Below are 25,967 nucleotides of genomic sequence, written 5' to 3' on the forward strand. Positions count from 1 at the left end.
TTTCTCTGTCTTTTCTTTCTGGAACCCCTGTAAAATGGAGATTGGACTTTCAAGATGGACCTTCTGATTTTCTTATTTTTTTCCACTCCTGATTTCTGTTTTGTAGTCTTTTTCTTTTAGCCTAATCGCTGGATGATGGTCCCAGCCTTATCTGGCTCTTCTGTTGAATTGTAAATTTTGACTATCATATCTCATTTAAAGACCTCTTTCTTCATCTTAGATTCCTTTTTCATAGCACTGTCTTTCACTCTGATATGGTTTGGCTGTCTCCCTACCCAAATCTCACCTTGAATCATAATAATCCCCATGTGTCAAGGGTGGGACCAGGTGGAGTAAATTGAATCATAGGGTAGTTTCCCCCATACTGTTCTCGTGGTAGTGAATAAGTCTCAGGAGATCTGATGGTTTCATAAAGAGAGTTCCCCTGCACATGCTGTCTCTCTTTCCTGCTGCCATGTAAGACGTGACTTTGCTCCTCATTTGCCTTCCACCGTGATTGTGAGGCCTCCCCAGTCATGTGGAACTGTGAGTCCATTAAACCTCTTTCCTGTATAAATTACCCAGTCTTGGGTATGTCTTTATTAGCAGTGTGAGAACACACTAATACACCATCTTCTTGTATTCCTGATGTTCTTGTTGTGGTTTGTGGTTATTTATTTATTTATGAGACAGAATTTCACTCTTGTTGCCCAGGCTGGAGTGCAATGGCGCAATCTTGGCTCACTGCAACCCTCGCCTCCCAGGTTCAAGAGATTCTTATGTCTTAGCTTCCTGAGTAGGTGGGCTTACAGCCATGTGCCACCAAACCTGGCTAATTTTTTGTATTTTTAGTAGAGACGGGGTTTCACCATGTTGGCCAGTCTGGTTTTGAACTCCTGACCTCAGGTGATCCGCCTGTCTTGGCCTCTCAAAGTGCTGGGATTACAGGCGTGAGCCACTGCGCCCGGCCCGTGGTTTTATTTAATTTAATGTAATTTAATTAATTTATTTATTTATTTATTTATTTTGAGATAGAGTCTCGCTCTGTCTCCCAGACTAGAGTGCAGTGGCGTGATCTCAGCTCACTGCAAGCTCCACCTCCCGGGTTCACATCATTCTCCTGCCTCAGCTTCCCGAATAGCTGGGGCTACAGGTGCCCGCCACCTCGCCCGGCTAATTTTTTGTACTTTTCATAGAGACGAGGTTTCACCGTGTTAGCCAGGATGGTCTCGATCTCCTGACCTCGTGATCTGCCTGCCTCAGTCTCCCAAAGTGCTGGGATTACAAGTGTGAACCACTGTGTCTGACCCTGTGGTTTTATTTTTATGAGAGAGTGAGCAGCAGTCTGATTGGAGGCTTGGAGGGGAGGACTGGAGAGCCTCTCAGGAAGGTTGGGCGGCAAGCCCTTCTCTTTTAGGGGGACCCTGGTGTCAGCATCTCAAGTCTTCACTGGGCCTCTCAGTGTCTCACAGAAGAGTCTCTAATCTGCTATGGGGGGTGGGGGGATGGCAGTCCACTCTCCCCACGTCTGGAGCCTCTCAGGACCCACATCTCCAGGGGAAGATCCTTCCGTACATGAGCAAGCACATTACCCCCTGCAGAAGAACCTGGGGTAGCTCTGAAGATTCAAGAGGAGGCAGGAGGGGCACACTAGCTTGTCTTGCTCAGTCTCCCTCTCCTCCAGCCCCAGCTAAGGCTCACCACTCCTCCATCTACTCTGCATCCTCCAGGGTTGGTTGCAATCTCCCATCCATCCTCTGCTGTTGCCTCTGCCTATTCTCTCATCTTTGTGGGTTATACGTTTTGCTTTCCTCCCTCCCTCGCTCTCTTCCTTCATCCATTCCTTCTTCCTTCTTCCCCTTTTGCTGTTATTTTGTGGGATTTGGAGAAGGACAGGCTTGAATGGCAGTGACCCGTTCACTGTGTGTAACTCAAGACCCCGTGTCCACCCTGTCCTCAGGGTCCTACAACGAGGAGGACCATCTTGGGCTGGTGACCCTGGGTGGAGGTGCTGGCCCACCATGGGGCATGGGGAACCAAGTCCCCACCCAGTTCTGGCTGATGCCAAAGCCTCTCTCTCTGCCTTCCAGAACATGCCCAACGTCCGTGATCACGATGCCTCTGTCTACCTCCGCCTCCAAGGGGATGCCTTGTCTGTGGGTGGCTATGAGGCCAACCCCATCTTTTGGGAGGAGGTAAGATGCCAGGGCCCTGGGTTAATGGGAGGGAGTCAGGGCTGCATCTCCGCATTGAGAGGGCTTCTTTCAGGAAGACCAGCCTCCTGAAGCTCCTCAGAGGAACACCCGAGAAGTGGCAGGTCCCCGGCCCCACCAAGCTCAAAGCCATCTTGCTCTTACCCTGAGGGTCCTGGCAGGCAGTCAAATCCAGAACTGGGGCAGCTGGAGGGCTTTGCCTCAAAACATCAACAGTGAAGGGCTGCACAGTGTGCAGTGATGACCTCAGAAGGGCATGAGAGCACACAAGTCCCATGTCCTTCAGCAAATGACACTGCCCTCCCAGCCAGCTGCTGCAACAACATCTCCCCTGGCCTGGGCTGTTCCCTGGGCAGCTTCTGGGGTTAGGGCAGCCCTGCAGCCCCGTTCTATGTGTGTATGCATTTAGTCCACACATGGAATTACTGAGTGGCTACTTTGGGCTAAAATCTGCTTTAATTTCTGGAGAAAGAGGGAAACGAAGATGGAAGTCCCTGACTTTGGATGCCTGTATTTTGGTGGGGAGACATTCAATAAACAAACAAACGGCTGGGCAAGATGACTCACACCTGTAATCCCAGCACTACGGGAGGCTGAGGCAGGTGGATCACCTGAGGTCAGGAGTCTGAGGCCAGCCTGGCCAATATGGTGGAATCCCGTCTCTACTAAAAATACAAAAATTAGCCAGGAGTAGTGGCGGGCACCTGTAATCCCAGCTACTTGGGAGGCCTGAGTTCAAGAGTCACTTGAACCCAGGTGATGGAGGTTGCAGTGAGCCGAGATCGCACCACTACACTGCAGCCTGGGCGACAGAGCGAGACTCTGTTACAAACAAACAAACAAATAAGGAATGAAATTCTGGAAGGCGATCATGCACTGAATAAAATTAGCAGGTTAAGGATCAGCCAAGAGAGACTAGAGCAGAAGGATATCCTCTAGATGGGTGGTCAGGGCAGGGTTTTTTAGGGAGGGGACATCCAAGCAGAGCCCTGTACCGAGACCACAAACCAGTGTACCAGGTCTGGGCAAAGAACTGCGCCACTGAGGGGTGAAGGCCTCGAGCTCAAACAAGCTTGCTCTTCCCAAAGAGCCGCGGGAAGTCAGGGTGGCGGGCTCAGTGGTAGAGGTAGGCAGGCTGGTACCCGCAGGACTTTGGGGCCATCATGAGCCGCAGGGGGCCAGAAGAGGCTTGTGAGTAGGGAAGGGGCATGGTGGGATCTACGGGAGTGGACTGAGGGAGGGTGGGGAATAGGGTGACCAGCCAGAGGCCACAGCAACCATCAAGGGCTGAGTGGGTGGAGGCCTGGGCCGGGGTGGGGAGGGGGAGCAGACAGGCCTTGCTGATGGGTTGGTGGGTAGGGGAGACAAACTGCCGGGACGTGTGGGTGACCACCAGCCCTCTAACGCATCTGATTCAGCAGAGGCTGGCCTGGCAGCCATCACAGGGCAGGTTTTGCGTGGGGACGCATGGCCTTCTTGGGGATAAAGGAGACTCCCCCTGCGCTGCCTTGGCAGGTGTCAGACAAGTTTGCCTTCGGCCTGTTTGACCTGGACTGGGAGGTGTTCACCCAGCACATTGAAGGTGCCATCAACCGGGTCCCTGTGCTGGAGAAGACAGGAATCAAGTCCACGGTCTGTGGCCCTGGTGAGTGAGAGCCTCGGAGCTGGGGTGGGCGTCCGTGGGTCTTTTCGTCTGACGACTATTGGTAGTGATGCCCCTTGAGGCCAGCCTGTGTCCCACAGGGGACCCAGGGCTGTCCCCGGGCCCTCTGGCTGCATGACTCCAGCAGCCCTGGGTGCTAAGTGTGGCCTTTATTCCTCAATACGGGCGAGAGGCCTGGGCTTCGCGAGGGCCACCATCTGCCCCAAGCACGAGGCCAGGGCCTCCTCCTGCCTCAAGTGTGACTCGTCCTGGCTTCCCCACCTGGGCTTCTTCATCCCTAGACTCGACTTTTCCCTGGAATTCTGTGTTTTCATCTGTAAAATGGGAATAGCGGGCCGCATCCCAGCACCCTGTGAGGCTGAGTGAGGAATGGAAGGGCTGAGACCTTCCCTGATGCAAGGCTTATACAGCTGTGAGTCCCAGTTCTGCCTCCAGCCCCAGCCCCCACCGCTCCCAGAGAGCACTGCCCTGGCCAGGACCCCATGCTGCTGGCCTCCCCACTGTTCTTGGCGGCTTGCACCCGGAGGCCAGCTCAGCGGGGGAAGGCTCTTGTGCCAAGATTCCCCTAACTCTGGCCCTCCTCGCTGGCCCCAGGAGAACTGAGCTGGAGGAGGCGGGAGCAAAAAGGTGGGCTCAGCTCCCAGATGCCCCACGTGGGTCATCCGAAGCGCAGCGCAGCCCTGCCCCACCCTGCTGGCCTGGGGAGCCCGGAAGGCTCTGCCCCAGGGGGCGGGTGTGGGGCTGAGGCTGCTGGCCTGGGCCCTGGCAAAGGTGCCCTCTCTGGGAGGCAGCAGGGGCTGGAGCTGGCCTTGGCACCCTGGTATTTATAGCCACAGGACTTTGAGCCAGATGTCCCCAAGCTGAGTGTGGGGCAGCCCGGGAGCTACCAGTGACCCCAGAGCACCGGCGTTCCTTCATGAGGGCATTCATTCTACATTAAGTGGCACCTTGTTTGTGCCCGAGGCAGGCCCACTCAGGCCAGCGCCCTCCTTCTGGCAGGGGAGACCCAATGCAAGTCACTGACCACAGCCCGTGGGTGGGTGCTCTCACAGGAGGCATGGAGTGGCTGGGCGGCCACAGCCTGAGGACACAGACAGGCGGCCAGGAGCCGGGGGCAGCCCAGCCCGGCCCTGGAGGGCGAGATGGCGCTGGGCCTGCCGCGGATACTTGATCTGGGCAGGGGAGCACCAGGTGGGCACAGAGATTCGCCCACATCGGGGTTCCAGCAGAATCACACGAGTGTTCCCCACTGCTTCCTGGTAGGGGGAGCTCTGGCCCCACTTCAGGGCCGGGAGATAGGTTCAGAGAAACACAGTGTTGCCCCCAGGGAAACTTAGTGTCAGAAGCCTGGTGAGTCCCTCTGTGCCTTGAGTGAAGGGCACTGGAGTGGGTGCCCTCCGGAGTAGGTGCATCTGTGAGATGGTGACGGAGCACCGACTTGGCAGGGTGGCCTACGGACAAGAAGCCACAGGGCGGTGCAGGGCGTGGGTCAGGGCCAGCAGCTGTAGAGAGCATTTGAGTAGAGTGGGGCGGCACGAAGCGGGGGGCCCAGGGACTTCCACGGGCCATGCAGGGAGCGGACGACGACCTTAAAGACAGGGAAGAGTCCCAACACAGAAGGGCTGTGGCCCCCCGGAGCGTCCAGCCCCCTCTGTCCTGGCACGCTCAGCATCGGCTCAGCCGCCGGCAGGGGCTACTTTCGTGGATTAGGCTCCACGCGAAGTGCAGCCCCAGGGAGAAGCAGATGGAGCCCCCAGGGGCCGGGGCAGCGTGCAGGGTGGGAGCACACGACCGTGACTCACTGCCCCCACCCCTGCAACCCCCCCAGCTTGCGTGGGTCTGGCAGCGAGAAACACAGGCCCGGAAGAAGCCCAGGAGCACAGATAACCCCAGGCGTCTCTCTGTCTATCTCTCTCTTTCTCTTCCTCTGTCTCGTTTTAATTAGCCTGGGGAGCCGGTACTCCCCACGAGGCCCTATTCTGGGGAAGATGTGCAGGCGAGAACATCTTGGATCTGGTCTGTCGGCTGGATGGGAGACTGGTGGGGAATCAGCATTTCTCCTTGCCAGGCATGGCCAATGGCCTTTGGCCTCCAGAAAAGAGCAGGGAAGTCCCAGGCCCCCGTGACTTAGGGAGCGCCCCAGAGGGCAGGCAGAGCTCTCATTCCAGGATGGTGGAGCTCACCAAGGTCAGGGTGGGAGCCGCAGGCCTGGCCCCTGGCCATGCTGCCTGGAGGTCCCATGCGTCCTCGGGTTGCTCAACCCGCCTGAGTCATTTGTGAAACATCCAAGAGACCCTTGTTCCCTACAGCTGCCCCTTTGCTAGCTCTTGTTAGCGCTCCCCGCAGATGCCCTGTGAGGTTGTTCAGAGCTTCTTTCCTGCCCGCCCTGGGCCTGGAAATAGTTCCAGCCCTCCCAAAGTGCTCCCTGGGCCATCCCCAAACCCAGCCCAGGTTACCTCCCCCACCCCCATTTTTAAAAGGTCTTGCTGTGTTACCCAGGCTGGATTGTGGCTCCCTGCAGCCTCAACATCCTGGGCTCAAGCCATCCATCCTCCCTTCTCTACCTCCCGAGTAGCTGGAATTACAGGCTCACTCCACCACATCTGGATGATTTTTTGATTTTTTTGTAGAGATCCTGTCTCACTATGTTGCTCAGGCTGGTCCTGAACTGGGCTCCAGACATCCACCTGCCTTGGCCTCCCAAAGTACTGGGATTACGGGCATGAGCCACTGCACCCAGCCTCAGCTCACTCTTTCTGCCTCATCATCATCTTCTCTGGAATCTTCCTTGTCTCTCACCCAGATGGCTGCTCCGGCCTCTGCCCTCTGCCCTGATAACCCAGGCCCTCCACCTAGGGCCCTGCCCCTCTCACCTGCCTCCTCCACCCTCCCCTGCAGTGGCCCTGCCACCTTCTGCCCCATCAAGGAGCTCTGCCTCTCCTGGCCAGGCTCTCAGCCCAGGCTCCCTGTGGCTCTCTGCCCCCTCAGCTCCTAGCGTGGGGGCCCTGATCGCCCTCCAGGGAGCGGGACGGCGCTTGCTTCTGGTCTGCATGCAGAGGATGGCCCCCCAGACTTGGTGCCCTGGGGTCCCTCAGGCCAGGGCCGGCTGCTTCCTCATCTAGAATCTAACACGGGGTGGTGCTAGGGCGCCAACAGCAGCAGCCGGCACGTCCGTGACGCGTGGCCCTCAGCTCCTCGTATTTTCTTTACCAGAACGTCTGTTTTTTGCTTATGTAAGTATTCGCTCCCTCCCTCCGTCAGCTCCTCGAGGGCTGGGACATGTGCTGCTCAGCACTGCCTCCCAGGGCCAGGCCCAGGACATGAATGTCTGTAGGCTGGCGAGCACACAGCCCTCTGAAGGAGCTTCTGCTATCCCAGTTTTATAGACGAGGACACTAAGCCTTGCTCAGAGAGACAAAGTGACTCGTCCAACGCCACACAGCTAGGAAGGAGTGAAGCAGGGTTTGAATCCAGGACTGTGGCCACAGAGAGCCAGGGTTCCTGTCCCACCGTGTCCTGGCCTCTGTCTGAGGCTCAGCGGTGACCGCCGGAGCAGGACATTGGTCTCCTCCCCCGCAGAACTTTGGATCCTTTGTTGGCTCAACAGACATTTATCAAGCACCTGCACTTGCTGGGCTCTGACCCTGTGCTAGGCGGGGGCATGTGCAGTGAGAAAACTGGTCCCTGCCCTCTCAAGGTCCAGTGGGCAGGAGTGACCAGTCTCTGGCAGGGACACAGCAGGACGATGGTGCAGTGGGGGAGCCGCGGCGTGGTCTCCAGGGTCAGAGAAGGGCTCCTTGTCGGCAGGACAAAGGTCACAAGACAGACTGGGACCCCACCAGGCAGAACCCAGCCAGGTGGCCGTCAGCTGCTTCCGGCAGCACACATGGAGGGGCTCGGAGAACAAGGGCAGGAGCCAGCGGGGAGGCCCCCATGAGGAAGTGCCACTGAACAGGGCCTAGAGGAGGGAGAGGGTTTGGGTGGAGGGGCACCTTCAGACCCCTGCCCGATCACTCCTCTCTGGGAAGACCCCACCCCAAGAGTGCGTGCACTGCAAGGGACTCTGGGCCTCTCTCTCCCTTTCAGAATCCTTCACGCCCGACCACAAGCCCCTGATGGGGGAGGCACCTGAGCTGCGAGGGTTCTTCCTGGGCTGCGGCTTCAACAGCGCAGGTGAGTCTGGGCAGCAGTCCTCCTGGCCCCCAAGAGGGTGGTCCTGCCATTCCCAGAGCTCTGGGGGAGGTGGGCACAGGAGCCCTGTGGCCGCCAACAGTGGTGGGGACAAGAGAAGCTGGGGAGTCCAGCCGCTCCTGCTCCCCAGAGAGTGCACCTTTGCCAGGGTCCAGTCCGGCAGCAGTCCAGTCGAGAGGCGTGCAGCACCCCAGGTTTGGGGAGAGCGGGGCTTGGAGTGTCTGTGCTGTCCGTGGAGATGGGGGCATGGGATTGGACATGGGTGGGGGACCCTGGGGGGCAGACCGCAGCCCTGCACTTCTCTTCCTGCCAGGAATGATGCTGGGTGGTGGCTGTGGACAGGAGCTGGCCCACTGGATCATCCATGGGCGCCCGGAGAAGGACATGCATGGCTATGACATCAGGTAAGTATCCACTGGGACCTAAGGGCAGGGCCCGCCACTCAGGAGAGGTGGGGTGGGGTAAACAGTGAGGGCTACTTAGAAAGGGGCCTTCCCTGAAATCCAGGTGGCTTCCTGGAAGAGGCAGCAGTGAGGGAGGAAGGCCACCAGCAGAAGGTGGGCAGTGCTGAGGGGGTGGCCGGGGGGCAGGTCCACGCCCCTTTACAGCTTCCAAGATCTCTTGTCCCAGGGTCCTGCCTGAGCCCCTGGACAGCTCTGGAGTCATCAATGGGATGGCATCATCCCCTCACAGATGGGGAGACCGAGGCCTGGGGGCAGGAGGGAGCAGGGCTGAGCTGGGAAAATTGTGCCGACTGTGTGTACCGCGGCTTGCACCCAGGCAGCCCTGGCTGTCCCGTTCAATCATACACTGACAAAGCGGCCAGGAATGAGACCCAGTGCAAGCCACTTCCTCGTCTATAACGCAGGGTGGTGGGGAGGGGCTGCAGAGGTTTTGGGAGCAGGGAGGACATTTGTGCTGGTGAGGCGCCCGGCATGGGGTCCGCACATGGGAACGCTAAGTCATCCCCAGCTGAGGCATGGACCGGGGTGCTGACAGCCAGAGCCGGTGACGGCAGCCTATCCTGGTGGCCTTCTGCCAGTCACAGCCATCTCTTGCAGAGCACAGGACAGTGGTGCAGGTGCTCCCCAGCAAGGAGAGAGGTTCTTCCTGTGTCTAATCCCCGTGGCGGTGGCCTCTCCGACCCACACAGCAGGGCCTGTGGCCCGGGCCGCACCCCATGCATTGAGGGGTGGTGAAGCAGGGCCGCATGGAGGGAGGCCGGCCTCCAGGTCTCTCCAGACCGCTCTGCTCCCGGCTGCTGCCGGTGGACGGCCTCCCTGGGGAGGCAGTAGGTGGGGTGGGCTCTGGAGAAAGAAGGCCTGGCTCAGCTCAGTGTGCCCCTCACCTCTGCTGACCTAGTCCTTTCTGGCCTGATGAGGACATTACACCCACTGTCAGGGGGAGTGTTTGACCCCACGGAGACAGACAGTTACACTGAGGTCCCCCAGTTGCCACCCCTCCATGGCGCCTGACACAGTGAAGCCTCCTCTGGCTGACTCAGAGCCCATCTGGACCTGTGCCCCTGTACTCTCCCAAGAGAGGAACGTTCTGGAAATGATAAAGCTGTAAAGGACTTCAAGGAAGGGCCAGTTCAGGTCCCCCCTGCTACAAACAGCAAAATGGAAGTGACTTGCCTGAAGTCACCCGACTTTTGAACCAGAGCCAGGTAGGGACCCAGCTCCCTCCCCAGGCGGGACAGTCCTCGTGCCCTGGCCTCCCTTGGGGACTCCAGCTCTGGAACCTGACCAGCCAGGGTTCTACCCAGTGGCACGGTGTGGCCTCTCTGTGCCTCTGTGTCCTTGGCTGCAAAATGGATCTGCCCAGCTCCTGACCCGGGGCCTAGTCCTACACTCAGCAGGCAGGATGTTTGCTCATGGGCTGGCAGAGGCCCTGAGGCGGCCCCTGGCAAGTTGGGAACAGGCCTGGGCCTCCCTGTATCAGCTGTCTTCCTTCCATCCCTGGGACTTTGGCGGGAGTGTGCCATGGGCTGCTCTGGGGCTGGGAGCCAAGGGGACAGATGGGGAGCCCCTGAGAGCTGGAGTACAGCAGCGGGAGGAGCACCCACCCTGTTGGTCCCAGACCCCTGCCAAGCAGCCTGGCTGGTGGCACCCAGGACACATAGGCTCATGCTGTCCTCAGCTCAGCCGTCACTGATGTGGGGCTTCCAAACCCCTTCAGTGTGCCAGGGTGGACGGCTGCCACCAGCAGGACCAGCCGCCGGCCCCCAGGGGCTGTAGCACTCATGTGATGCTCTGCTACCTCGGGCCTGTGCCCGGGGACAGACATAAGACACAGACCCTGCAGGAGAGAAACACAGCAAGGAGAGGAAGGAGGTGCCTGAGAGAGTCGCTGAAAGACCCAGAAAAGAAAGTGAACAGAGCACGCCGGCACCAGAACGGAGCTTTCCCCTGCCCAGAGACTCCTGATTGCTCCCCTCAGGCCAGAGCCAGAACACGCCTGGGTCGTCCTTCATCTTATACATGGGAGACACGCACAGCGAGGGGGTGTCCCGGGAGACCAGGCAGCCAGAGCCCTCCCTGGGTCCAGGGCCTGTCTGGGCTCCAGGCTACGCATGAGGGTGCCAGGGCTGGCTGGGCACCACGCAGCTTCCAGGCCGTGGCAGCTGCCCTGCGCGTGAGTTCCCTTTGAGATCAGATAAGAGGCAGTCACCCCAGCCCCACATCTGTCAGCTGCATGGCCCTTGGTCAGTCCCTCCTCTTCTCTGAGCCTCAGTTTTGCCATCTGGAAAATGGGAACAATGTACCACCCTCTTGGAGTGCACTTGAGGCTCATGCGTGTGGACGCTTGGCCCAGTACCCAACAGAGGCAGAGCCAGAATGTAGGCTGGGCTATGTTTTCAGGGAAATTCCTTGGGGACCGGGTGAGCCAGGGAACAGTAGCTCTTTATTTAAGTGAAGAGGGTGGCCCGGGCCCACCTGGTCCCTCTGCCCACTTACTCACAGGCAGAACTGGCAGCTGGGCCCCTGTACGTCACTTGCTGCTCCTGCCGCCTGATGTGCACCTCACTGCTGCCCCCAGGAATCCTCCCAGACCCTCACCGGCTCCATTACTCCCTCCTTCAGCTCCTGGTCAGCGTAGCCCAGCACAGGTGTGGGCTGGCTTTGCCGAGGCCTTGCCGTGTGACCGTGAACACCTGTGAGACCCTTCCGAGCCTCAGTTTCCCTCTCACGTGAAAGAGTTAACCTTGGGTCCCGTGCAGAAGGCAGTTCTGCGGACAGAGAGGGATTTTCTCCCACGGCAGCACTCAGCTCTGGGCCTGCGCTGGCGCTGGGGGTCATGAGCAACAGCAGCTGTTAATGATAATATCATTAATAATAATCCTCACGTCTGCACCTCTACTCTCCACCCATCCAGATCAGAAAATCCTGCTTGCCAGAATTACGTGCAGACTAAGAATCAGCTCTGACAGGTGCCACTGAGGACAGAAACGCCTCTGATGTGGCGCCTGAGGCAGGTCTTGAGTGATGAGTGAGGTTCCAGCAGGTGGAGCATGAGGGGGAGGCGGGGCCCTGGGAAAGCTGGGGCCTGAGAGGGAGGTTTGTGCACGGGAGGCGGCTGCAGGGCCGTGATGTAGCTGGGCCCAGGTCTCACTCCAGCCAGCAGCTCCACAGGAGCGGTGGCTGGTCTGAGGAGACCAGGGAACAAGCCGTGGGACACTGGCTGCTCTGCCCACTCAGGGGCAGCAGAGGCCTAGGCCACAGGTGCGGCCACAGAGCTCCATAGCTCCATGAGAAATAGCGTGGGGCCTGCCGGGCTGGCGCTGGACACCACCAGGGGCTGCAGTGGCTGCACACGGTCCCCAGCCTCGAAGGAACAAACCCAAAACTATGGCAGCCGCATCGTCTCTGGTCCCAGGGGCTGGATTCTGCAGCTGCTCCCCAGACACAGCTGGGATTCGCCCCAGAGACTCTGCACCTCTTGGGTCCCTGGTCCGACCCACAGACAAGGCCCAGCTTTGGAATCACAGACTTGGGTGGGCCTGATGGGACAGGCGGCCACCCTTGCCCCCACTCCCCTGCTGGCGGGTGGAAAAGGGGGGTCCCTTGCCGAGGAGGGGGACACTGATGTTCTGATGCATTACCAGGCTAAACTTTAAAGACCCTTTATATGGACCCTCCCCAGAGCATTCTGGGGATCTAAGCCCACCCCTCCCAGGGGCTGCTCCCTCCGCAGTCATGGGGTGGGGCGCCACGGCTCCCCAGCACTGGAACCTAGGCAGCAGACAGCAATGCGTGGAGAGCGAGGCCAGAGCCCCATGCCCCCGTGGGGGATGAGAGCCTCGGCTGGATCCTCTGTCCGCAGTGCCCACTCACTGAGGGCCACCGGGGTGGGTTGACTCTGGGGGAGAAAGCCAGGCTCACCCAGGTGCGGGGCGAATGGAGAGTCGGGGGCCCGCTCAATGCTGAGCCACAAAGGGGACTCTGGTGGAGGGGTCCAGGGTCCAGGCTTGCCCTGGGTCCTAGGCCAGCCCTTCCCTGACGGGCCGTCCCCAAAGCAGTGACCCGTGCCCCTGTCTGCGGCAGACGCTTCCATCACTCGCTCACGGACCACCCCCGCTGGATCCGAGAGCGAAGCCATGAGTCCTACGCCAAGAACTACTCCGTTGTCTTCCCCCACGATGAGCCGCTGGCCGGGCGCAACATGAGGAGAGACCCGCTGCACGAGGTGACGCTCTACAGCTCCTGCTGGGGGCCGGCAGCTAGGGTCTGGGACGTCCTCAGGGCAGCAGGATGGCAGAAAATGCAAGGCATACCCCAACCGCAGGTCAGGCGTGGTGACAAGGTGTCTGTCATTCCCCAGGTAGTAACCCGGCACCCCCATGTGCTGGGCGCAGTGCTCAGGGCCGGGGACGTTAGGGAATAAAGTGGAAATGGCTCCCTCCCATCCAGGGGGCTTCCGTTCTAGTGGAGAAGCAGGAACACGCACCCAGGAACCGCCCCCCGCCAACTGCTGGCAGCAACGCCAACAGGGCAGGGGTCCTGGGAGGCGGAGTCTTGTGGGTGTATGCAGTCATATGTGGGGGGAGCAGCCAGAACATGGCATACGTGGGAGAGGGGCTCCTGCTTGTAGAGTCTGCTGCTACCCTGGTGAGCTCCAACTCACCCATTCAGTGAAACCCACTGTCAGGTGCCCCTTTCTCAGGTCTGCCCCTGTGCCCTCCCCTGGTCCCCAAAGACCCAGGAGCTCCTTCTCTGCGTTCCCAGGCCCTGTCTCCATTCCTTCCCCCTCCCCGGCCATCTTGTGCTGGATGCTTTGCTTGCTGGGGTACAGGGGCTATGTCCTGAGCACTGGGGTGATTGGGGGATGATTACTGAACAGATGGATAGGCAGGGAGGCAAGAGGGCAGGCTCAGGAAGCAGGTGGCGGTTTAAACTGGAGAAGGGACTTCCCTCACCTGAGACTCCAGTGTCTGGCCCCATGAGAGATCCCAGTATTAGCTGCACCTCCTGGGGAGAGCCCAGAGTGGTCAGAGGGCTGGCTCCCAGGCTGCCCTGGCCCTTTGGTCTGGCTTGGTGGACCAGCTACGATCTGAGGCCACACACGGCCCTGGGGTCTCCCTAGCATGCCCCCGGGCCTATGATCAGTAATCACCCCCTTGCCCGTCCTGACAGTTCAGAAGCCGCCCTGGGTGAATGCAGGGTTTGCTCCCCTTGCAGTCAGTTCAGACGAATTCCTCAGAACTGAGCAGCTCTACCAAAGAAACTTGGCAAGGGCTGAAGCACGCCCCTGCCCCCCAGGGAAATCTTCGTTCACCCACGCCTCGACTTCCCTTCTTAGTTAGCAGCCTTCTTGCGACACTTGACAGCCGCTTGTTTTCTTTCTTTCTTTTATAAAGAGGGGAGCCTGCCCTCTCTTAATGGGCTCTTGAGATGAACACTTTCCATCCTTGGAAAGGTGGCCCATGGGATGTCCTCATTGTTCACTGAGGGGTGGGTGGATCTTGTGCCCTCAATTGCTGCCCCCTCGGAATCCCAGGTGGGCGGGGAGGACATGTCCATGTCACTGATGAATGCTGTGGCCTTGGGCGTGCCTCCTCCTCCTCAGGACCTCGGGGATGGAGGGGAGGGCAGGTGCCATTGGGACAGGCCCTCAGCTGCCCATCTGGAACCAGATGCGGCCCCCGAGGCCCTCTCAGCCCTGGGCTTGGGTCCTCATTCCAGTCAGAGGGGTTGGCCCCTGGGTAGGGGCCCTTCCAAACCCGAGAGTGCGTATTCTTTTTTTTCCCAAACCAAATTTATTTTTAAAGAAATCTCCCACTCTGTTTCTCTAGTGTGTTCATTGCATTCGTTGTTGTGATTAAGTAGGCAGATCTTGAAATGAGCCATTTTAACTGCTCTGAAGTGTATAATTCGGTGGTATTAAGTGCATTTGCAGTGCTGTGCAACCATTCCCACTATCCAGTTCCAGAACATGCTCATCACCCCACAGGGAAACACCATCCCCCGTAAACAGCCCTTCCTCATCTCCCTCTCGCCAGCCCTGGCAACCACTAAGCTGCTTTCGGTCTCTATGGATTTGCCTGTTCAGGTCACTTTGTATGCAGGGAATCATCCAATACATGACCTTTTGTGTCCGGCTTCATTCCTTGAGCATGTTTTCAAGGTTCATCCATGTCATAAAACGTGTCCAAATGTTGTTGCTTTTTATGGCTGAATAATATTCCACGGTGTAGGCAGACCTGCTTTCTCGATTCGCTCATCAGCTGAGGGCCACGTGGGTTCTCTCCCCTGTTTGGTGGTTGATAGAGCTCAGTGAACATGCGTGAACAGAATTTGTTTGCAACCCTCCCCTCAGTTCTCTTGTGCGTACTTGGGAGTGGAATTGCTGGGTCGTATGGTGCATCTTTCCGCGCGGGCAGCTACAGCAAAAGGCCACAGGTGGGCAGGCTTCAACAGACCTTTTTTTCTCACATTTCTGGAGACTCGGAGGTCCAAGATCAAGGTGTCGGCCGATGGCTTCCTGGAGAGGGCTCTCCTGGCTCGTAGTCGGCCACCTTCTCACTGTCCTCATGCCGCGGGGAGAGGGCCCTGGCGTCACTTCCTCCTCCTATAAGGGCTCCAGCTGTATGGGCTTAGGACCCACCCTGATGATTTCACTTAACCTAAAGATCCCATCTCCAAATACAGTCACGTCGGTGATTTCACTTAACCTAAAGATCCCATCTCCAAATACAGTCACGTCGGTGTTAGGGCTTTGACATACGAATTTATGTGGGGATGGGATTCCGTCCTTAGCAGATGGTAATTCTGCTAAGAGGAGGGTTCTCAGGGCAAGGGCAGATCAGGGCAGGTGGTAATTCTACAGATGAGGGTTATCGGGGCCAGGGCAGATGGGGCAGGTGCTATTCTATAGATGGGGGTTCTCAGGACGAGGGCAGATAGGGGAAGGTGATAATTCTACAGATGGAGGTTCTCAGGGTGAGGGCAGATGGGGCAGGTGGTAAGTCTATAGATGAGATTCCTGGGGCAAGGGCCGATCAGGGCAGATAATTCTATAGATGGGGTTTTGGGGGCAAGGGCAGATTGGGGCAGGTGGTAATTCTGTAGATAGGGTTCTCAGGGCAAGGGCAGACGAGGCAGGTGGTCATTCTATGCATAGGGGTTCTCAGGGTGAAGCAGTGAGGGTAGCTGCAAACACTGGGCTGGGGACCTGGTTCTAAGAGTCAGGGCCTCCTTGCTCTCCGCACCTTGGGTGTAAAGTCGTGGATGTGGCACTCTGCCCTGTGCAGGGGTATCCGGCCCTTTGTGACAGGTGCCTGTTCCCCATTCCCGCTCAGGAACTCCTTGGACAAGGCTGCGTGTTCCAGGAGCGGCATGGCTGGGAGCGACCGGGATGGTTTCATCCCCAAGGCCCAGCTCCGGTGAGTAGCGCCTGCTGGGCTGTGCTGCCGGGAGGCCCTGCCCTGTCAACCCCCTTGCCCCTCTGCGTACCCTGTCCTTGCCCCTCCATGTACCCCGCCTCCCCAGGTGGCTCCACTGTCGTGATCAGTTATTCTGCACACGGGAAGCCGAGCCCCACCGACCTGCCCCCAAGGCTCGGTGCATTCTTTGTGCCATTTACGCAGACCCCACTCCTCGCCCGCCACCGCCAGGCCTTCCGTGGCCTAAGTGGTAAGGGCTGTGGGCAGAGCAGAAGGGGTGTCGCGCGGTGGGGAGACAGCAATAAGACTCAGGTTGCAGGAGGAATGGAGCATCTTCTCCTAATTCTGTGCATCTATTTTTGGCCGCTCCGACGGTTGGTTTATGTCCGTACGAGGGCGGGCAGTGGGAGGGTTCATGCACCCAGAGTGCTCCATTTCCCAGTGGAGGTTTCACAGTGGCCTGGACTCTGGGCGTCCTCTGGGGCCTCCCACGGACCTGGGTCCTGAGAGAGAGAGAGGAACAAAGGCAGTCCTGCTGTGACACCTGGGACCCAGGCACTCGGGAGCAGGCGATGCGAGGCCTTAAGGCCAGCTGAGGGGTAGCATTTGGTCCAGATTTACAGAAATCAAAATCCCCTTCCCAGGGTTGCATCTCACCAGTCCCCTCTGGTGCACCCACCTTCCATCCCCATGGCAACCCACAGCCCAGGACAGGTTCCAGAGCTCCAGGGCATCTGGAGGGGAGACGGGAACCAGAGCTGGCTAATGGGGCCTCGGCTCTGGGGTCAGAGTCTCGCTGGTCATCGTCTCTTCTCCTGCTGGCCCCTGGGGACATGCAGTCCTCATGAACCCTGCGGGGAGGAGGGGTCTGGGCAGACCCTTTCTTAAAGCGCAGCCCACTGTGTTCCAGTCAGATCTGGCCCTGGAAGCCCCTCTCCCCTCTCCTTGGGCAAGAAGAGGAGAGAGTCAGGAACACACCCCAGGTCCCAAGATGGGCAGATTTTGCACCCCCACCCGGGAGCCAGCCTGGGTGCCCAGGACACCTTGGCAGGGCTGCAGTGGGTGGGATGTCCCTGCTGGGGAGGGAGGGGACTCCACGCGGAGATGCCAGCAAACCCTTACTCCTTTACAACCTCACACTGGCTCCCACCTGTGTATGAAGAGCAGGTGAGGCTTGGGCGGGCCGGCAGGGCTGACGGCCCTGGGAGGCAAGAATTGCCCGCACCTGCATTCACAGCTGTGCCGTGCCAGTAGTTAGGAGGGCACGTGGGGGGTTTTCTGCAGGAGCAGAGGCCAGGGAGGGGCATGGGGCTGTGGGGTGTCTGAGAGAGAGGCAGATCCCAGGGAGGCCAAGGCCATGGCAGAGAAGCTGGACTCTGGAGCCCACGCACCTGCCTGGCTTCATGCCACTGCCCCGTCTGGGTCTTGTCTGTGCCCTTGGGCGAGATGTAACTTCTCTGCGCCTCAGTTTCCTCATCTGTAGAAAGGGCACCCCTGGTGGGAGCATAAGGCACTTCCCACAGGGCCTGGCCCAGAGCAGGAGCTGGGCCTGGGATTGCGGTGGCTCCAGGGAGCAGCCCTGGCTGAGGTCCTGAGTAACCGCTTCTCCCTGTCATTCCCCACTTTGGGTGCATCCAGCTTCTCCTCCAGCCTCCTGGGCCCTGGCTGGGCTCTCAGACCCACCAGGGAACACTGCTGCCTCCTTTGTGCTACTGTTTTGCTTGGACCTCATGAGAGCCCCCTGCCCGTGTCCACAACACACTGGCACTTACTGCAGGGCTCTCCGAGGGCAGGGCCAGGCCTGTCTCCATCACAGCCCCAGAGGGACCCCGCTCTGGGAAGGGAAGCCAGGAAGGACCAGAGAGGGAGGCCGAGGACCAAGTGTTTTCTTCCCAGGTCCTCGAGTACGACTACTACGGGGCTTACGGAAGCCGCCCGCACGAGGACTACGCCTACCGCAGGCTGCTGGCGGACGAGTACACCTTTGACTTCCCGCCCCACCACGACACGGTGCGTAGCTGGGGGTCCACCGCGGGGGTCCGTCTCTCTCCCTGTCCCTCAGATGAGCCTCCCATCGCGCAGGCCCTAGTCTGGCCCTGCGGGGGCTCCCCTCCCCCAGGAGTCTCTTCAGGCTCGGCATTCATGCTTTTTTCGGCTGACTCCATTTTGGGGAGGAATCATGCGTTTTCCTCTCCCCGCTCCTCCCTCTGTACCGAGATTTTGCCAGCAGCCAGGCCTGAGCGGAAGTGGTGCTGCTGGGGATGGGGTGAGGTGGGGGCTGAGACTACGGGCTGGGGCCCGGCGGGGCTGCACCGCTCTGAGCCTCCCCCTCCCGCTCTCCAGAGCTGCTCTGAGGCTGGCATGAGAAGTGGTGGGGGAAGGGGTTTCTCCTTACTGGAAGCCAGCACAGAGCAGAGCCAGGACAAGGTGACCGGAGGCTCCTGGGCATCAGGCCCCGTATGGGCCCCTGCAAGAGACAAGCAGAGGGAACCAGAGCCGGGAGGGCCGTGGCCTGGAGTCTGCTTGCTGTTCCTCTTGCTCCAAAGTGGGCAGGCGAGGCTGGTCACACGGGGCAGCTGGCAGCCTGTCGCCCCTGCCTGGGGACCTGGCTCCCACGTGCAGGGGGTGGAGGTGAGGAGTCTGGGGGTCTTCTCCCCTGTAGCAGCCTGCACCACACAAGGGCGTTCTCCCTGGCAGCTGTCCCAGAAGGAGTGAGGCCAGCGTCTGCCCTGGCCTGCCCAGCCGTGTGGTCAAGTGCTCACAGGTGGAGCACAGCTCTTGTCCCTGTGCCACCCCAGGGAGACGCGTGACATCTCATCGCAAATCTGACATAGGAGCAGAGCCCAGGCCTGAGCCCAGAGTCTCAGAGCCCAGGGACAGCTTAGGAGGCATCCATGAGGGGGTTCCTTCCTGGGGTCTCTGGGACAGTCACAAGCCTGGCTTCGATAGGGTCTGACCCTGGGGTTGCCTTGAAGGGCCCAGCTTGGGTTCATGCTTTGCTGTCAGTGCCTTGACATTCTTCATGGTCTTTGAACAAGGGTCCCACTGGGTCCCGCACTGGGTTCTGTAGCCAGTCCCGAAGGGAAGAAACCGTTCATTTCCACCATCTCCCCCAAAGCTTGCTCTAGTGGCAGAACATCTGTTCAAGGCGTCGGAAGAGGGGGCTCCTACAGGAAGGAGGAGGCGTGTGTGTCATGAAACGCCCGAGCAGCAGGGCCGGCTCAGTGCCCGAGTCCCTCGTCGCTGCCTCCCGGCGAGTGCTCAGGGCTCCGTCTGGCACCTCCGCACCCACAGCTTCTAAAGCCTGTGGGACTCTGGCCCTCGAGGATGTGGGAGCTCGGGGGAGATGCCAACTTGGCTTTGTGGCTTCATCCAGCCTCCGCAAACATGCCTGAAGCCGTCCTAAAGCACAAAATGCGTGCTTGTTCTTGGCGCCGGCAGCTTCCCCGGCCCGCTAGAGGAGCCCAGTGCGGGAGACTGCTGAGGGTTTTGGTCTGCAGCCCCGGTGGCATCAGCAAAGGCACAGCAGAAACCAACAAAGGGGAACCCTGTCCTGAAGGACAGTGATGCCTGCCGGGGCTGGAGAAGCCATGGAGAGCTCAGGAGGCAGACGGTCCCTGTGGTGTGCTGGTAACAGCTTAACAACCAGCTCTCTGGGGCAGAGGGGAGGAAGCTGGCTCTGCAGCACTGGCCAATTTCCCTGATGTAAATACTTTCTCCATGGCTGATTTCAATCCAGTCCGCCAATGAGGCGTCACTGAATGCAGAGCTGGGCAGGGTTCTGTGTGACCAGCTCTCAGGGTCAGTGCACCCCTGCACAGCCTGGTTGGACCGTAGCTCTGCCACTGCCCGGCTGTGCCACCATCCCTGGCCTCCCTGAGTGCATGAGGGGTAATATGAGTTCCCTCGTGGAAACTCATAGGGAGTTTGGGAGGAGATGAAACAGCTGCCCGACACACGGCAACTGTTCAGGAAGCTGTGGTTGTTGCTGTCATGGTTATTTTTTCCCCATAATAACAATGAGGTGGGCACATCTGCTCAGCAGTGGCGGGCATGTTGAGCCCTGAAGGGGAAGACCAAGTAGAAAATACAGTGAAGAATAGAAGACTCTGAAAATCTCACCCAGGCATTTGTAAATCTGGGGAAGGAAATAGGGAGTGATGGGGTGTGTGTGTGGGTGTGTGTGTGTGTGTGTGTGTGTATTTTTTAAAAAACAGCTTTATCGAGATCTAATTCACATACTATATAATTTATTCATTTAAAGGGTACAATTCAATGTTTTTTAGTGAGTTCACAGGGTTGTGCAACCATCACCACGATCTAGTTTTAGAACTTTTTAATCTCCCAGCAAAAAAAGATACCCCATACCCCACCCTATCCCTAACCCAGGGCAACCCTACTCTACTTTCTGTCTCTGTAGATATATCTAGTTTGTATATTTCACACAAGTAGAATCATAAACTATGTGTCCTTTTGTGATCAACTTCTTCCGCTTAGTGTGATAGTCTCAAGGTACATCCATGTTGTGTGTGTCAGCATTTCATTCCTCTTTTGTTTTTGAGATGGAGTCTTGCTCTGTTGCCCAGGCTGGAGTGCCGTGGTGTGCTCTCGGCTCACTGCAACCTCCACCTCCCAGGTTCAAGCAATTCTCCTGCCTCAGCCTCCCAAGTAGCTGGGATTACAGTCACCTGCCACCACGCCCAACTAATTTTTGTATTTTTAGGAGAGATGAGGTTTTGCTGTTTTGGCGAGGCTGGTCTCGAACTCCTGAGCTCAGGTGATCCACCTGCCTTGGCCTCCCAAAGTGCTGGGATTACAGGCATGAGCCACCAGGCCCGGCCACTTCATTCCTTTTTATTCCAATAATATTCCATTGTATGGACCCATCATATTTTACTTATCCATTGATCCATTGGTGGACATCGGAGTTGTTTTCACTTTTGAATTCCTATGAGCAGTGCTACTGTGAACATCCATGTACCAGGTGTTGTATGCATGTATGTTATCATTTCTCATGGGTGTGTAACTAGGCCTGGGTCAAGTGGTATCCCTGTTTAACATTTTGAGGGAACGCCAACTGTTCTCCAAAGTAGCTGTACCACATTACATTCCCCACCACAGTGCAAGAGGATTCCAGTGTCTCCACATCCTCGCCAACACTCATTATCTGACTTTTTGATTTTAGCCATCCTGGTGGGTGTGAAATGGCATTTCATTATGGTTTCGATTTGCATTTCTGGAACAACTAATGATGTTGAGCACATTTTCATGGGCCTGTTGTCCACTTGCATATATTCTATGGAGAAATGTCTGTTCAGATCCTTTGCCCCTTTTAAAATTGGGTTGTCTTGCTCCTCCTCCTCCTCCTCCCCCCGCCTCCTTCTTTCTCCTTCTCCTTCTCCTTCTTCTTCTTTCTTCTTCTTCTCCTCCTCCTCCTCCTCTTCCTCTTCCTCCTCCTCCTCCTCCTCTTCCTCCTCCTCCTCCTCCTCCTCCTCTTCCTCCTCCTCCTCCTCCTCCTCCTCCTCTTATTTGAGACGGAGTTTCACTCTTGTTGCCCAGGCTGGAGTGCAATGACGTGATCTCGGCTCACTGCAACCTCCGCCTCCCAGGTTCAAGCAATGCTGCTGCCTCAGCCTCCTGAGTAGCTGGGATCACAGGCGTGTACCACCATGCCCAGCTAATTTTGTATTTTTAATAGAGATGGGGTTTCTCCATGTTGGCCAGGCTGGTCTTGAACTCCTGACCTCAGGTGATCTGCCTGCCTCGGCCTCCCAAAGTGCTGGGATTACAGGCGTGAGCCACCGCACCCGACTGTCTTTTTATTGTTGGGTTGCAAATGTTTTTATGTAGTTTAGATACAAGTCCCTTATCAGATCTGTAATGTGCACACACTCTCCGCATCCTGTGGTTGTCCTATCTCTTCCTTGCTGGCATTGTTTCCAGCTTTTAAAATGTTGGTGCTGTCCAGTTCATCTCTATATTTTTCTTTTGTCGCTTGTGGTTCTGGTAACATGTCTAAGAACCTAACTGAAGGTAAAAAACATTTATGTTTTCTTCTAAGACTTTTACAGTCTTTGCTTTTACACTTAGGTCTAGGGTCCATGAAAATTAATTTTTGTGCATGGTGTGAGGTCGGGTCCAGCCACATTCTTTTGCATGTGGCTACCCAGTTGGCCCAGCACTAGCTGTTGAAAAGATTGCTCTCCCTTTGGAATTGTCTTGGCACCCCTAGTTAGCACCCCTAGTTGAAAATCAATTGACTGTAAAGATGAGGGCTTATTGCTGGACTCTCAGTCCTATTCCACTGATCTGTAGGTCTATTCTTATTTAGTACCTCACTGTCTTGATTACGTAGCTTTGTATTTTAATAGCAAGTTTGGAATCAAGAAGTGTGAATTCTGCAACTTTATTTTTCCTTTTCAATATTGTTTTGAGTATTCTTGGCCCCTTTGAATCTCCATGTGAATTTTAGGATTGGCTAGTCAATTTCTGCAAATAAACCAGCTGAGAATTTTGATAGGAACTGTGTTAGGTCTGTAGATCTGTTTGGGGTTTATTGTCATTTCAACAATAGTAAGTCTTTTGTTTCATGAACATGGGATGTCTTTCCACTTATTTAGGTCTTCTTTCATTTATTTAAAAAAATTTAGGTTTTAGGATATAAGTTTTGGACTTTTAAATTAAATTTATTCCTAAGCATTTTATTATCTTGATGATACTATAAATAGAATTTTTTAAAACTTCCTTTTGAGATTGTTCATTGCTAATATAGAAATACAATAGTTTTTTGTATGTTTTTATATATTGACCTTCTATCCTGCAACCTTGTTAAACTATTTTATTAGTTCTAGCAGTTTTTTTTTTTTTTTTTTTTTTTTTTTAGTGGATTCCTTAGGATTTCCTACATACAAGATACTATAATTGGCAGATAGGGATGTTTTTATTTCTTCTTTTCTGATCTGGATGCCTCTTATTTTTCTTTTCCTGCCTAATTGCCCTGGCTAGATCTTCCAGTACAATGTTGAATAGAGTGGTAAGAATGGACCCCCATCTTGTTCCTGATCTTTCATCATGAAGTATCATGTTTGCTATGTGATTTTTGTAGGTGTCTTTCATCAGGTGAGGGAAGCTCCCTTATATTCCTAGTTTGTTGTGCGTTTTTATCATGAACAGGTAAATTTTGTCAAATACTTTTCTGTATCTATTGGAGGATCAGATGGTTTTGTCCTTTGTTCTCTTAATATGTTGCATTACATCAATTGATTTTTGAATGTTAAACCAACCTCACGTTCCTGGGACCAATCCCATTGATTGTGGTGTGTAATCTCTTCCTATGTTGTTGGATTTGATTTGCTAGTATTTTATTGAGGATTTTTTTTGCGTGTGTCTATATTTGTAAGAAATATTGGTCTGTAGCTTTCTTATAATATCTTTTTCTGCTTTTGGCATCAGGGTAATGCTGGCCTCCTAGAGTGAATTGGCAAGTATTTCCTATTCATATTTTTTGGAAGAGTTTGGGAAAAATGGGTATTAGTTCTTCTTTGACTGTTTGGTAAAATTCATCAGGGAAGCCATCTGGACCTGGGATTATGGACAATTTTTCAATGACAAATTCCATCTCTTTTTTGTTTTGGTTCTATTAAGATTTGTCATGTCTTCATTCTGTTTCAGTAATTTGTGTGTTTCTAGGAATTTGTCCATTTCGTGTCTAGTCTGTTGGCATTCGGTTGTTCATAGAGTTCCCTCAGAATCCCTTTTATTTCTCTAGGGTAGGCATGATATCCTCTCTTTCATTCCTGATTTTAGCACTTTGAGTCCTCTCATTTTCTCTGTCACTCTAGCTAGAAGTTTGTCAATTTTGTTGACCTTTTCAAACATCAGCTTTTTGTTTTGCTGTTTTTTTCTATTTTTCTATTCTTATTTATTTCTGTTCTAACATTTCATTCCTTCTGCTTGCTTTGGGTTTAATTATACTCTTTTTCTGGTGCCTCAAAGTGGAAGATCAGGCTATTGATTTGAGGTCGTCTTTTGTAATACAATCACACACAAGCAGAAATTTCTCCGTGAGCATTGCTTTAGCTGCATCTCATAAGTGGTTTTGTGTTGTGCTTTCATTTTCATTTAATTCAGTAACTTCTAATTCCCTTTGTGAATCTTTGATCCATTGGTTCTTTAGCAGTGTGTTGTATAATTTCCACTTATTTGTGAATTTTCCAATTTTTCTTCAGCTACTGATTTCTAATTTAATTACATCTTGGTCAGAGGACATCCTTTATATGATTTCAACCTTTTTGAATTTATTGAGCCTTGTTTTGTGGCTTAGCATATAATCTATCCTGGGGAGCATGTCCTGTGCTTGAGAAGCGTGTGTCACAGTGTGCACCTGAGCTGAGAAGGGCTTGGTTGGGCTGGAAGAGAGGGAGGGGAGGCTCAGTACAGGTGTGTTGGAAAGAGCCCCCGTTCTCCACGTTCTTGAGGAAGAAGCACACCCCAAAGGCCCCCGCGGCATTCCCACCTCCCTGGAACTTTTCAGATCAAGAAGGAGTGTCTGGCCTGCAGAGGGGCCGCCGCTGTATTTGACATGTCCTACTTTGGGAAGTTCTACCTGGTGGGACTGGATGCAAGGAAGGCTGCCGACTGGCTGTTCTCCGCAGATGTCAGCCGACCTCCAGGTATGGAGTCTGGGGTTGGAACACATGTTCCTGTCACTCCATGGGCATAGCTTCAGGCACTGAGATGAACTGGCAAGCCACCCAGTCCCCTCGGGCACCCTGAGCACACTGCTCCTTGCCCTCACCTGGCCTTGGGCCCCCTTGTCCAGCCCCGTTTGCCCCATCCCAGACCCCAGGCCCTCATTACTTTCCTCCACCTCTCCCTCCCACCCTCCTTCTCCTCCCCACCTCTGGCTTCCTCTCTACTCTGTTCCAGACAGGATGTGTGGCAGTTGGCCCTCAGCCACCTCTCTCCTGGGACTGGGGGGCCCAGTCCCTGCCATGCTCTCACAGGTGGGATTGCCAGAATTAAATAGAAACACAGGATGCTCAGCTACATTGGAATTTTGGATACATAATGACTCATTTTTAATATAAGTATGTCCCAAGCCATATTTGGGACATACTTGGGATCTTCATCTGCCTTTTCGTCACCCACCCACCCAAAAGCTCACGCATCCCCATCTTCATGAGTGTCCTGGGCTGCCAGAACAGAGGATCACAAACCTGGTGGCTTAAAACAACTGCAATTTATTGTCATGGTTGTGGAAACTGGAGGTCAAAATGAGGGTGTCTGTACCTGACACTCTGCAGAGGACCCTTCCTTGCTCTTCCAGCTGCTGGTGGTGGCAGGGAATCTTGGCCTTTGTTGGCGTGCAGCTGTGTCACTGCAGTCTCTGCCTGTGTCACAAGGCCTTCTCCAGGTGTTCTCTTGTGTGTGTGTGTGTGTTTTTTTTTTTTTTTTCCGAGATGGAGTCTCGCTCTGTCGTTCAGGCTGGAGTGCAATGGCGTGATCTCGGCTCACTGCAACCTCCACCTCCTGGGTCCAAGTGATTCTCATGCCTCAGCCTCCTGAGTAGCTGGGATTACAGGCGCCCACCACCACGCCCAGCTAATTTTTTGTATTTTTAGTAGAGACAGGGTTTCGCCACGTTGGCCAGGCTGGTCTGAAACTCCTGACCTCAGGTGATCCTCCTGCTTCGGCCTCCCAAAGTGCTGGGATTACAGGCGTGAGTCACCGCTCCCGGCCGTGTTCTCCACTTATAAGGACAGCAGTCAGATTACATGAGGGCCCACACTAATGACCTCACTTTAACCTGATCACATATCCAAAGACCCCATTTCCAAGTAAGATCACATTCCCAGTCCTGGGGTGAGGACTTTCACGTATCTTTTAGGGGGGACACAATTCAACCCCTAACATCATCTCTCCAGCCAGCCAACCAACAAACTCACTCCCCAGACTCCTGAGTACCTGCTGCTCACCTCCCATTAATCCAGCCACCCACTCAGTCTTCCATCCACCCATCCGCCAGCCCACACAT

General features: G+C 55.6%; 1 protein-coding gene and 1 long non-coding RNA gene across 14 annotated transcripts in view; one reads left to right on the forward strand and one right to left on the reverse strand.

Moving 5' to 3' along the window:
* The window catches only part of SARDH (sarcosine dehydrogenase), a 75,479-nt gene that overhangs the window by 16,835 nt on the left and 32,677 nt on the right, over positions 1-25,967 (forward strand). For 6 of the 13 annotated variants that reach the window (XM_015436244.4, XM_045372775.3, XM_005580496.4 and 3 more), the window contains 8 exons: positions 2,070-2,174; positions 3,708-3,837; positions 7,942-8,028; positions 8,360-8,450; positions 12,594-12,735; positions 15,848-15,931; positions 17,828-17,941; positions 24,465-24,603. In XM_015436244.4, the coding sequence (XP_015291730.3) occupies positions 2,070-2,174; positions 3,708-3,837; positions 7,942-8,028; positions 8,360-8,450; positions 12,594-12,735; positions 15,848-15,931; positions 17,828-17,941; positions 24,465-24,603 (892 nt within the window). Of the gene's footprint in view, positions 1-2,069; positions 2,175-3,707; positions 3,838-6,485; positions 7,480-7,556; positions 7,713-7,941; positions 8,029-8,359; positions 8,451-9,107; positions 9,685-10,321; positions 12,044-12,593; positions 12,736-15,847; positions 15,932-17,827; positions 17,942-24,464; positions 24,604-25,967 lie in introns of those variants that run through there. The other 7 variants (XM_074016067.1, XM_074016068.1, XM_074016071.1 and 4 more) reach the window with 5 other exon arrangements.
* LOC141408581 (uncharacterized) lies at positions 14,286-18,478 on the reverse strand. The gene is made up of 2 exons (XR_012424140.1): positions 18,327-18,478; positions 14,286-16,434 (listed from the first exon to the last, which is right to left on the reverse strand). It is a non-coding gene; the product is annotated as an uncharacterized lncRNA (long non-coding RNA).

The sequence above is a fragment of the Macaca fascicularis genome, chromosome 15 (genome assembly GCF_037993035.2).
Source record: "Macaca fascicularis isolate 582-1 chromosome 15, T2T-MFA8v1.1".
Classification (NCBI taxonomy): Eukaryota; Metazoa; Chordata; class Mammalia; order Primates; family Cercopithecidae; genus Macaca; species Macaca fascicularis.